Raw genomic sequence first — 12,936 nt, 5'->3', positions numbered from 1 at the left:
TTACACAGTAGCCTCCAACACTCTACTCAGCAAATTGGATGCAGTCTATCACAGTGCCATCTGTTTTGTCACCAAAGCCCCATATACTACCCACCACTGCGACCTGTATGTTCTCTTTGGCTGGCCCTCACTACATATTCGTTGCCAAACCCACTGGCTCCAGGTCATCTAAGTCTTTTCTAGGTAAAGCTCCACCTTATCTCTGCTCACTGGTCACCATAGCAACACCCACCCATAGCACGTGCTCCAGCAGGTATATTTCACTGGTCATCCCCAAAGCCAACACCTCTTTTGGCTGCCTTTCATTCCAGTTCTCTGCTGCCAATGACTGGAACGAATTGCAAAAATCATTGAAGTTGGAGACTTATATCTCCCTCACTAACTTCAAGCATCGGCTGTCAGAGCAGCTTACCGATCGCTGTACAAAGCCCATCTGTAAATAGCCCATCCAACAAACTACCTACAGCATCCCCATATTTGTTTTTAGTTTTCTGCTCTTTTGCACACCAGAATTTCTACTTGCACATCTATCACTGCAGCGTTAATTGCTAAGTTGTAATAACTTTGCCACTATTGGCATATTCATTGCCTTACCTCACTTTGCACACACTGTATACAGGTTTTCTATTGTGTTATTGACTGTACGGTTGTTTATCCCATGTGTTATCGCTCTGTTTTTGTCACACTTCTTTGCTTTATCTTGGCCAGGTCGCAGTTGTAAATGAGGACTTGTTCTCAACTGGCCTACCTATTTAAAAAAATAAAAAAATAAAAAATAATGTATTCTCCAATCTCATAGAATATTTTCGAAAAATACTGTTATCCTTGCAAGGACAGGGTGCTGGTGTACTGAAAACAGGAGAACAAAAAGTACCCAAAGTGTTTTGGCTCTATTTTTTTTAGATTTGTATTACTTGTTAAACAAAATCTATTTCTTTATGCTATTGTGTTAGTATAATTAGTCATTTTTTTAATAGGTTTTGTATAATATATATTTTTGCTCCTCTTTATCAAGGGTGCTGGTAATTATGGACGTATGTAATGTTAACATATGTGCATGTAATTGATGTGCATTTCAGACAATAATGCTAGATACAGCAGATACAAGAGGTTATACAACAAGGTCCTTTTTCTGTCTTTATTTAATTGGAAATGTAGACTCATTAACATCCATAGAATTGTTAGAATGTCGACTATAGCAAAAAAAATCATAAAATATCACAGCTCTGTTATACCAAACGTGAGGATAAAGCTACTCATTATGCAAGTCCTGTTGAATGAAAATGATTACTTCAGTTGTCTTGGGACTGCACATGCACAGCGATAACAGAAAGGCTCTTTATGTGAGGTAAGAAAATGAACATTTTGAAGTCGATGTAAATGAACTTATCTATTTTGATAAAGACCATGAATAACACTTGTTCCTTTCTTTTTCACTCTGTCACGCAAAACAAATGGTTAGGAGAGTTTGTTACATAACAGCATGGAAAGGCAACATACTGTTTTATAGTATCAGCGTTGGACCTGGTTTCTAACAATTAGAGGTTTTCTTTAGAATACGTCATAGCACGTAAACAGTCAAATTACTAACATACAACATGGGTCATAATTTGGTATGACAAATTATTGACACTTCATTAAGAGCAGGTGTAACTTTACCAGCTGCTTTTGAAGTCACTGCCAGTATTGCTATTTTTAACTCGAAGTCCTAGTACCACCTGCCTCTTCCCATGGCCAGACCACAGTGTTGTAAATAATCAATTCTGATAACAGTATGGAGGCACCATTTGGAGGCATGAGTGAGGAAGGTTATAAGAGTTCACTGTCTCTGTTCCATCCCTTCTGTGGATGAGACTGACTTCTGTCAACATGACTACCCCTCTGTTCACCGCTCTGTCCTTCCTGGCTGTGTTGGCCCTTGGGTCATGTCTACCTACCTTGCCTGAGGAGCAGCCCTATGTGGAGCATGCTGGTATTCAATACAGCGCTAGGCCTTACACCTCCCTCCTCACCGTGCACAATGGAGAGCAGTTTGGGAACTGGACCTGGCCCGAGATGTGTCCCGACAAGTTCTTTGCCGTTGGGTTCATGCTCCGGGTAAGCAAGTGCTCATTCATACATTTCAAACACATCTATCTGTTTGGATAGTATTTCTTTCAATTAGTCAATTCATGGATTAAATACCAGTCCTCTGTGGTCAAAATGCCTATTTTCGGACAACCCATTTATAAAAGTTATAAAATAAATCCTACTCCATTCAAATCCTAAATTTGATGTAATCAAAATGTATTTGTGTTGTTGATCCGTTACCAAACATGAGAGACCATTCTTCTTTTGTTTGAGCTAATGCTAGCATATGTCCATTAACCTTCTCTCAGGTGGAGTCCGAACAGTACGGTCTGGACGACACTGCTCTGAATGGCATTCGCTTGATCTGCGCTAAGGACGAAGATAGGAGCTTCTTGTACACCATTGAGTCTCACACTGGATTGTAAATACAGACTAGAACAACATTCCTCACATCGACCGATCACATTGCTCAATGTAGACACAATTGGAGATAATCATATTTCCTTTTAAGATACAGGTTTAACTGTAAAAGCGCATTTCAAACTATAGTGATGATGACAAACTCAGCAAAAAAAGAAACGTCCTCTCACTGTCAACTGCGTTTTATTTTCAGCAAACTTAACATGTGTAAATATTTGTATGAACATAAGAAGATTCAACAACTGAGACATTAACTGAACAAGTTCCACAGACATGTGAATAACAAATGGAATAATGTGTCCCTGAACAAAGGGGTGGTCAAAATCAAAAGTAACAGTCAGTATCTGGTGTACTAAGTAAGTACTGCAGTTCATCTCCTCTTCATGAACTGCACCAGATTTGCCAGTTCTTGCTGTGAGATGTTACCCCACTCTTCCACCAAGGCACCTGCAAGTTCCCAGACATTTCTGGGGGGAATGGCCCTCACCCTCTGATCTAACAGGTCCCAGACGTGCTCAATGGGATTGAGATTTGCGCTCTTCGCTGGCCATGTCAGAACACTGATATTCCTGTCTTGCAGGAAATCACGCACAGAACGAGCAGTATGGCTGGTGGCATTGTCATGCTGGAGGGTCATGTCAGGATGAGCCTGCAGGAAGGGTACCACATGAGGGAGGAGGATGTCTTCCCTATAACGCACAGCGTTGAGATTGCCTGCAATGACAACAAGCTCTGTCCGATGATGCTGTGACACACCGCCCCAGACCATCACGAACCCTCCATCTCCAAATCGATCCCGCTCCAGAGTACAGGCCTCGGTGTAACGCTCATTCCTTCAACAATAAACGCAAATCCGATCATCACCCCTGGTGAGAAAACTGACACGTCAGTGAAGAGCCCTTTTTGCCAGTAATGTCTAGTCCAGTGACGGTGGGTTTGTGCCCATAGGCATGTCTGGTGAGGACCTGCCTTACAACAGGCCTACAAGCCCTCAGTCCAGCCTCTCTCAGCCTATTGCGGACAGTCTGAGCACTGATGGAGGGATTGTGCGTCTCTGGTGTAACTCGGGCAGTTGTTGTTGCCATCCTGTACCAACACCTGCACAGGATCGGTATATGTGGTCTGCCACTGCGAGGACGATCAGCTGTCCGTCTTGTCTCCCTGTAGCGCTGTCTTAGGAGTCTCACAGTACGGGCATTGCAATTTATTTCCCTGGCCACATCTGCAGTCTTCATGCCTCCTTGCAGCATGCCTGAGGCACGTTCACGCAGATGAGCAGAGACCCTGGGCATCTTTCTTTTGGTGTTTTTCAGAGTCAGTAGAAAAGCCTCTTTTAGTGTCCTACATTTTCACAACTGTGACCATAATTTTCTGCCGTCTGTAAGCTGTTAGTGTCTTAACGACTGTTCCACAGGTGCATGTTCATTTGTTTATGGTTCATTGAAAAAGCATGGGAAATGGTGTTTAAACCCTTTAAAATGAAGATCTGTGAAGTTTATTTGGATTTTTATGAATTCTTTGAAAGACATGGTCCTGAAAAAGGACTTCTTTTTTTGCTGAGTTTATAACATGCCTCTTGTCATCCTATTTCATTGCCCAAAGAAGACAACTTATCAGCTAAACCCTGCATCTTCAAACTGCAGTGATAAGACATAATGGACCTCTTTTCTCTCTCTGTCTCACCGCTATGGTCAAACCTCATTCCAGACTGCTGTGTTGGTGAAACCTTATTCCATGTCACATCTTCCCTCTGTATGCCTCTATCTCCCCCCTTTCTTCCTCTCCCAGCTTTGGTGACTGGTCGGACCCTCAGTATTGCCTCAGGGGTGTGCTGACTTCCTTCCAGCTGCGTGTGGAGCCCCACCAGGGTATGTTCGGTGACGACACAGCCGCCAACAACATCAGGTTCCGCTGCAGCAGCAACCCCACCCTCACAGGCGCCGGCCTGGACTACGGCGAGTACAGCCTCTGGAGCCAGGATTGTGGCGATGGAGGAATCTGTGGCATCGAGACCAAGATGGAGGAATACCAGTACGGTCTGGATGACTCATCTCTCAATGACGTGCGCTTCCACTGTTGCGCCAAACTCCAGCAGGTGAGAAGATGGTTGTGACACCGGATCATTTATCATAGAGGGTCTGAATGAGTTGGTCTAGTGTATGATATTGATATCATGGCAGCTCTGGAACACTAAAGTGTATCACTCATTTTCTATCCCTCGTGTTCTTTTGTCTTATCTTCACAGTAATAATCTGAGGGAGATACCTCTTCTGGACCAATCTCAACCAACCAACCAGCCCAGACCTGTCAACACACAGGCACTGACCCATGGTCCATTCAAGCCAATCTACACCCAATATCTAAATCTACCATTGGTTAAAACCTAATAAATCATTCAACTGTCTCTTTATGGCTCCTTTGTTCAGTGAGGCTGAAACAAATGACATTAGCTCCTACTGAATATAACCCGCTCATCTGAGCTGAAGAACCCCCCCCCCCCCCCCCCCCCAGATCACTCCACAATACGCACTGAAATCCTCATCAGCATGAGAACAGCATGTTTTCATAGAGCGTCTCTAATGAACCAATAAACTCAAAAGCAAAGTCATAACAAGTGCGCACAAAATGGAGGTGCTGACACACGCATTTCTCCTCCTAGAAAGAGAGCTAATTAAGAAATGACAAGGGGTATTAAATAATTTACAGTTTAAAGGCCTGTAAGTGTCCGATAAGGCGGTGATTGGCATAGACAGGTAATTGTGTTAATGTGTAAGTGGGTAATCTGTAAACGCAGTGTGAGTGGAGAAAAAGGACCGTGTGACTTTATCAAGCTGCTCCGCAATGGTTTTCACCAGATACTCAAACATGAGGCAATGGAGGCATACTGATAACGACCCATAATTCACTGCTCTGGAGTTTCTCTTTCATGCTAATGAGTAAACTTCTGGTGAACTCCCAAGTTATGCTCAAACTTATTTGCCTCTTGGTACACAATACTTTCATTTAGTGTGGGTTAGATTGGAGTGATAGTAAAGAGTGATGACATAGGTCATCTGTATATGTGTGTTGATACTATGAAAGGGACTTTATAAGACCATGAAGTGTTTAAATGCAGACAAAATATGCATTTGTTTGCGCCATAAGCAGCATCAGAGGTAGGTACATCCAACCAGATGAGCAGGTGACTGGCATGACCACTAGATGGCAGTGTTATCTTAGAGGTGAATTGACATGGTTCAGTGGATGGATGGTATGACACGGGGGTATTCAACTCTTACCCTACGAGGTCTTGCTGGCTTTCTGTTGTGCGCGATAATTAATTGCATCCACCTGGTGTCCCAGGTCTAAATCAGTTCCTGGTAAGAGGGGAACAATGGGGGAAAAAAGCAATGGTGCTGGCTTCGAGGTCCAGAGTTCAGTTTAAGGGGTATGACAGAACCAACTACATGAAAACCAGTAAAAATAACAGTATACACAATGTAGATGAACAGAAATGATTAAGTGATCAGTTTGAATGTCCTCTTACAGTTTGCAGTAAATCAATTAACCTTTATGGCCCTCTGGGCACAGAATGATATTCCTTGAATTAATCTTGGCGTATCATTATACAAATAAATATTTAGTCTGATAAATTCAGATCTTAAAACAAGATTACCAAAATACTCCAGACATTCAGTATGGCACATTCAGCAGTTTTATCCCAAACCAAACATGAGTTCAGGTCTTAGTGGTAAACCCCATGGGCCACAGCGCTTTAGGCCATAAGTACAGTTGTTCAATACTACAACTGCAGGATGGAAATGAGGATTTTTGACACGCTCCAGTGGTCCACCTCATCCCCTTGGTCATTTAAGATCTAATAATGCTTCCTTTAGTGGACACCCTGGATATGATGTGGTTGTGGTTTCATAGCCCTCATTATAATGACCCTGTCCTCCCCAGGGATCCTAGCTCTCATGATGTATAGATCACCCCTGACCGCGAAACTCTACGTAAATACGCTTGTTTTCATGAGCATCATTACCATGAGTTATGAACATGTAATGTATTTTAATACAGCAGCATAATGCCTATACATCTGATCAACTGTGACCCCTTCATGGTACTGAAAATATAATAAGTAGATACGACAGATTTGAAACAATAGTTGTGTTTGTTTTTTTACCCCTTGTGCCCCCTAAGAAAATGACATTGTCTGTAAACGCATAGCTATAGCACTCAGGTCCAGCCTGATCCAACAATGGAGAGTCCTTATACTGTAGACTGTGAGGGACTGACGTTTTCTGCATTTACCTCTTTACATTCTTTCAGCACTCCAAGGCCAACCTACAAGAGCCCTTCATTCGGGGGCCGATTCCGACCCGAGTTAAGCATGTGTAAATGGAATGTAATTCCCTTTTTATGCACTTTTCTCTCTACGGGTATTCTGACCTTGAACTTGAGAATAGCATGCTATTCAACCGCTATTCATTTTGGGTGGGGATCAAATAAATGAAGGTGTTGTGGAGGTGTGTCTACAGATATGCCGTATTCTAACCTCGACTTAATTCCCTCATAATTACACCATCTTTACACATGACGAAACAATGAATAAGGTCAAGCAACCTGTTAGTTCCAAGTGGAACAACATCTACTTAATTTCTTCCCCTGATAGAAATAACACCATTCTCCATGCACTGTCATTTACAAATTGATAAGAGCTAGGTAAATGAGTAAGACGTTTGGATAAGGGGATTGTAAATATAAATGACAATAGTTTCCTAACGCTAAATAATACACATGATCAGAGTATTTTAAAATCTACTAACTGGTGGTGGAAAGGAGATAAATATGTGTGTATTAAGATGTCTTTTTCATTAATCCCCATTCTGAACCAATTCTCTCAATTACACTGAGTGTACAAAACATTAGGAACACCTTATTTTTCCATGATAGACTGACCAGGTGATTCCAGGTGAAAGCTATGATCCCTTATTGATGTAATTTGTTAAATCCACTAAAATCAGTGGAGATGAAGGGGAGGAGAAAGGTTAACATGGATTGTGTATGTGTGCCATATAGAGGGTGAATGGGCAAGACCAATATATTTAAGTGCCTTTGAACGTGGTAGTAGGTGCCAAGCGCACCGGTTTGAGTGTGACAAGAACTGTAACGCGGCTGGGTTTTTCACGCTCTAATGTTTCCTGTGTGTATCAAGAATGGTCCACCACCCAAAGGTCATCCAGCTAACTTGACACAACTGGGAGAAGCATTGGAATCAACATGGGCCAGTATCCCTGTGGAACACTTGACACCTTGTAGAGTCCATGCCCTGATGAATTGAACCTGTTCTGAGGGTAAAAGGAGGTGCAACTCAATATTAGGAAGGTGTTCCCAATTGTTTGCACACTCAGTGTCTGTCGAGAAAATTTGAATTAAAGGTACACCATATTTAATGGGATGGCTTTAGATAAATGTACTGAAAACCCTTCTGAATGAAAACTCCATGAGAAAATCTGTTGGCCAGCAAGTGGGAGGGTTTTCAGCAGTTGAATTACATTTATTCAGTGCATGCAAGGTAGCCACACCTGCAAAGCTTGTTACACACCTGCATACGGTAAATATGGATACCAACTACCGAGAAGTGCTTAATAAATCAAAAAAATAATAGATTTTCTGAGAGTGAATCGGGCACTTAGAGCTGAACCTGAACAAAACATGTCTCAGCTTGTTTTTCTCACTGGCCAATGTCATGTTTAACCACCCATGTGATTCTAATGTCTAATGGCGCATTTTAGTGTTTACAGAATCTAAGACATGGAAGGTTGCACATAAAGCTTTACAAGAGACTTGAAAATTGAAAGACCACTGATGAGTGAAATGTGTAGTGTTGGGTAATGATTTGAGTTTAGGAATGACCCCAAACATGGCAAAATGCATTGGTTTTCAGAATTCCCCTAGAAACATAAAACACCACAGGTGCACATTAAATATAAATAATTTTATAATATACAAATTGTACAGTCATGAACAGTAGGGATGTGGACATTTCCATGAAAAGCGAATACAAAGAATACCTTCGTTTTTACAAAGGCTGCAGTGCGTGACGGTAGCCGATGACCAAAGACACTCAACATTCAAAATGGCAGCGCAGGTGATGAAAACAGTAACATCGGAGATGTTACAATACAATTCCAGAGGCCACGACCAAGCTAAAGTGACAACATAAAGAGATTGCCCTCCTACTGTATCATGTTTCTGTCATTTCTAATCTGTCCATTTCACATCATAACACACAGGAAATGAACCCTGGAACACACATTTTGCACAGCATTATCAAGAACAATTGCACTGCCACTGACTGCTGAGCTTTAGACAATTATGGTTACATAAAGACAGGAAATAGTAGATTACCTTTTTTCCATGAGTGGGTTGGAGGCGCTTGGTCTAGACAAGGCTGAGGTTAGTTAGTCACAGGATGAGGGATCGTCAAGGAAGAGTAAGTAAACAACATTCAGCATCATTTAACTGATGAAGTGCCAGATCCTGCTTCACTTTCTCTCCATATCCTTGTTTTTCAGTACCAGGAAACATGTAGTCTACCCACTCTCCCCAGAGTCTACTTATGTCCAAGCTGAGCAAATGTACAATCACAAATCATCTCTTATCACGAGAGATGAGGGCATGGAGTTCACGACTCCCCAGGTAATACAAACGGATACAGGACCTGGTGTCATTTGACCCAACTCTGTGGAGGTTACAGTTGTCCATGTTAATGGTGTCCTACCGGAATGCTGTAGGTGTTAAAATACAATGATGTAAAGGATGAGATCACCTGATAGTTCCTGGCTGTATTTTTCCACACTTTCCTACCATAACTTGATGTACACTGTACTTGAACAGGCAGTATTGTCTCCGTGTAAAATAATATACAAAGGAGCAAGGATCACAGATATATAAAAAAAGACTCAAATTGGTATGAACAACAGAACTGATGAACACATAATAAACAATGTATGAATAAGCAAATATGACAGTCCTACATGATCTTATATCCGGGCAAAAAGCGATTTGTTTAAATCTAAAGAGAAAAAATGACTTGATAAGAAGCCAATGGGGAAATCTGTCTCAGGTTCCAGATAATCTCTACAGTTATCACAGAGGGGTGTTTTAGATGTACATTTCTTACTCATATTCGTCCTAGCCCCACAAATATTAAAACTGACAAGTAATTTATATTCTCTCTTTAGCTGTGACCCACAAAGCTAAATAAAATATGTTGAATACAACAAGTGCTTATTGAAGCTCATAATCGCCTAAAGCGAAGTGTCGCTGGAAAAACACAATACCACAGATAATATCACAAAATAAAAAAAGATCCTGACTTCATATCAAATCTGCTATTTGACATGTGGGCAAACGCCTTTCTACTTGAACAAGTAGCAGCTGTGGAAAATCCATCAAATATGGTTCAAACATGACCCCTGACCACTTGGCCATTAGTAATGACCTCACGCCTACAGCATGGACCATATGGTGGAAAAAGTTGCCAATGACGACTCCATAGCTACAAATCCCCAATATGCCTAAGGAGGTAGCTAGCTCCAGTATGAGCGTTAGAAAGCACACTTCAGCTAGCGTTAGCACGACAGAATACACTGAGCCTAACTTCAAATCAAACACAGAAACTTACCCTTTAAATCAACAACACCTGTTAAAGCCAAATTCCTTACCTCCCGTTCAAATCTAAAACAGAGAACACTGAACTTACCTTCGTGTTACCTTCAAACACTGATTGTAGCAACCCTCTCAGGCTATAACACTGAAACTTCTGACATTTGTACTTCACGATTTAGGCCCAGTATCACAATAAGGCTATCCTGGTCACAGTTTGGAATTCTATTCTATACAATACATCTGCCATTGAGATGAACATTTCAGAACAGTCGGTTATTCAGAAAAATACCACATCTACAAAACGGCGACAAGCCTATATTCATCTGTAAACATACAGGTTTCTACAGACTTTGCTTAGCAACTGCAGCACAAGAAAAATCAATCCCTATGAAAATCACAATCCAGATGAAGTGCTATTTGTTATTTTTCGAGGTGAGGTTTTCCACTGTCAATAGCCACATAAGTGACCCCCATTATAAATGTATGACTTGACTGACACCCCACTGACAAAGTCCATTAGCCGGTTAATGATTTCTCCACACAGCATCGATGCAGCACCACTTTAAAATGAAAAGCAACATGATACCTTGAAAGACTACATTATGATTTTGGTATGGTCAGAAATGACACCGCCAAGAGGTGCTTTAAAAGCTTGAGGTGAAATACTAAAGCAAAGTCAATGGAAAATGACAATTCGAACATAGCTATTCCAAATTGCTCAATCATTATTTTTTTTTAAACTTCTTCTGTGCTCCGTTTCTATCTTGAACAGCCAGTCATGGCACAGCCCATAACCTTGCCCTCATACTTGCCAAGTACTTTTTAATGACCATTGATTGGAAAAGCTATTAAAATCAAACGTGTGTAAACTCTCAAAGTTGACTCAACATTTACAAGTTCGGTTCTCATCACACTTCACTTCCACTCAACCCACACACACATTCAATGGAGATTTACTCCATTATCAAACCCTTGAGTTGCCTTGGATAATGACACATTCGGAATGCAAGGCGAATGCGTCATACCTACTATAAGAATCAAAGCGATTATCAGCATCATCTGTAGTACTTTACATTATGTGCTAAAAGTAAATCAAGTTCCATTCACCTTGCATTGGATTGCCTGTCGCAACAACAACCACTACATTTCCCACAGTGCTCCTCATCTAAACCCATGTGACATACAGTAACTGTACCACTATGGTACTGTACAAATAAGGACAAGCGAGTTTGCCTGGTTAAAGTCTGTGTTTCTTCAGACCCAAGCCCCATTGGTTCCATCAATTTGTCCATTATATGCAGTGACTCTCGTACATTAGTATCCTGCGCACCATTCTCAGTTATGTACGTTCACTATGTGTAGGCATAGGATCAGTCTGAGGCTGTGAGAGAGACTGGTGTGTCTCCATCTGTGGTAGAGATGTGTCCATTGTGGAGAGATGCTGCAGAGGATAGAGTGATTACATGGTAGGAGGATGTGGCAGCAATTTAGGCTGTTCCAAGGGGTAATGGTGACTTTGTGGAGCCCCTATCTCAGGTTATGATGTTTCGTAGGTACATGATTGATGGGCAGGAGAACCCTTAGGTGTGATGTCTGCTGTGGTCTGAAGAGGTTTACACATCCGACCTTTGACTTTCTTCGGGGCATTGATTGGTCAATTTGATCTGTTCATCATCCTTTACTGCCTTTTGCACCTCCTGCACTAAATGTTCATCCTGGTCAGTTGGGTCTTGTTGCACGTCAACATTCTCAGTTTCTCCATTCTCTTCCCCTCCATTTGTCTCTTCCTTAGTCTCAACCCCATTTTCCTTCACTTCCATTTCAGCTCCTCCCCCTTTCTCCTCTTTCCTCCCTTGCTCTTTGGTCTCCACCTCCACCTCTGAACCCTTGGTAGTTTCGGTTTCATCATCAACTGCCACCCCATTTTCTTTCTCTTCCACGGTCTCCCTCTCTCCATCTCTTTCCTCCTCAGTCTCTGCCCCTGCTTCTTCTCCCTCCTGCACTCTCCCCTCTTTGTCGCTCTTGTCATCTGTTCCTGCAGCTCCAACTCTCTCCTCCCCAGTTTCTACCCCGCTTTCTACCCCTTCCTCAGTTTCTGCCTCAACTTTTTTCTCTTCCTCCACCTCACAGGGAGCCCCACCCTCTTTACACACAGTCTCTACCTCCGCCTCTTTCACTTTCTCCTTTTTGTTCCCCTTGTTTTCCTTCGAGTTCCTCTTCTCTTTGAGCACCTTTTCCCCATCATCAAGAATCTTGGAATCTTCCAGATCTTTCTCTGCTGTCAATTGCTTGTTTTTCTTCTTCTTCTTGTTTTTTGACGCGTCTTTAACAGAGTTCTTGTTGGACTTGCTTTTGAATATCAGTTTCTGAAAGACAGGATGTTTGTGTAAGACGGTTTCTCTAAACTGCTGTTCTATTGGCCATGTTAAGGATGGACAGACAGACAGTTGGAAATTGACATAATAGCAAACTTGGAAAGAAAAAAATTAAAATGATTCTCATTGTGGGGAATGAAATGGTAATTTCAATGGAATTGATTGGTGCCTTCAGGGGTACAGACCAAACAAGAAAATATGGCTGGTAATATTTCTGAGATTGCCTCCATTGACCCTCTTTTAGCTGAGACTTACAGTATACTGAGGCAAACAGCATATTTCCTGCATACAAACATTCACATTATCATTCTCTGCCCCACTCTGCCAGGGTTATTGCCCATCAGTTTGGTTGCCAATGGTGACCAGAGTTTAAATTCAGGTCACAGACAATATCAGCATAGATTTATTCCACAAA

At 41.8% G+C, this 12,936-nt stretch overlaps 2 protein-coding genes across 4 annotated transcripts in view; one reads left to right on the top strand and one right to left on the bottom strand.

The window, feature by feature from the left end:
- Window positions 1–795: 795 nt before the first annotated feature.
- LOC129858584 (vitelline membrane outer layer protein 1 homolog) lies at window positions 796–4,603 on the top strand. The gene is made up of 3 exons (XM_055927912.1): window positions 796–2,097; window positions 2,379–2,491; window positions 4,279–4,603. The coding sequence occupies exons 1-3, from the start codon at window positions 1,849–1,851 to the stop codon at window positions 4,601–4,603; spliced, it is 687 nt and encodes a 228-aa protein (XP_055783887.1). The 5' UTR covers window positions 796–1,848.
- A 3,852-nt stretch (window positions 4,604–8,455) lies between these two features.
- The window catches only part of LOC129857480 (raftlin-like), a 70,863-nt gene continuing 66,382 nt past the window's right edge, over window positions 8,456–12,936 (bottom strand). For all 3 annotated transcript variants that reach the window (XM_055925779.1, XM_055925780.1, XM_055925778.1), the window contains one exon: window positions 8,456–12,512. In XM_055925779.1, coding sequence (XP_055781754.1) covers window positions 11,760–12,512 — 753 coding nt within the window. In that variant the 3' untranslated portion in view covers window positions 8,456–11,759. The remainder of the gene's footprint in view (window positions 12,513–12,936) is intronic.

Source organism: Salvelinus fontinalis, chromosome 6 (genome assembly GCF_029448725.1).
Source record: "Salvelinus fontinalis isolate EN_2023a chromosome 6, ASM2944872v1, whole genome shotgun sequence".
Lineage (NCBI taxonomy): Eukaryota > Metazoa > Chordata > Actinopteri > Salmoniformes > Salmonidae > Salvelinus > Salvelinus fontinalis.
The sequence above is the reverse complement of the archived record's forward strand: the minus strand, read 5'-3'. Positions and strand labels throughout refer to the sequence as shown.

Excerpts from the sequence above, each read along its gene's own strand:
- LOC129858584 (XM_055927912.1), top strand. The coding sequence starts at position 1,849 with ATGAGACTGACTTCTGTCAACATGACTACCCCTCTGTTCACCGCTCTG. Across the intron at positions 2,098-2,378 it reads CCGTTGGGTTCATGCTCCGG|GTGGAGTCCGAACAGTACGG; the intron begins GTAAGCAAGTGC and ends ACCTTCTCTCAG. Across the intron at positions 2,492-4,278 it reads ATTGAGTCTCACACTGGATT|CTTTGGTGACTGGTCGGACC; the intron begins GTAAATACAGAC and ends TTCCTCTCCCAG.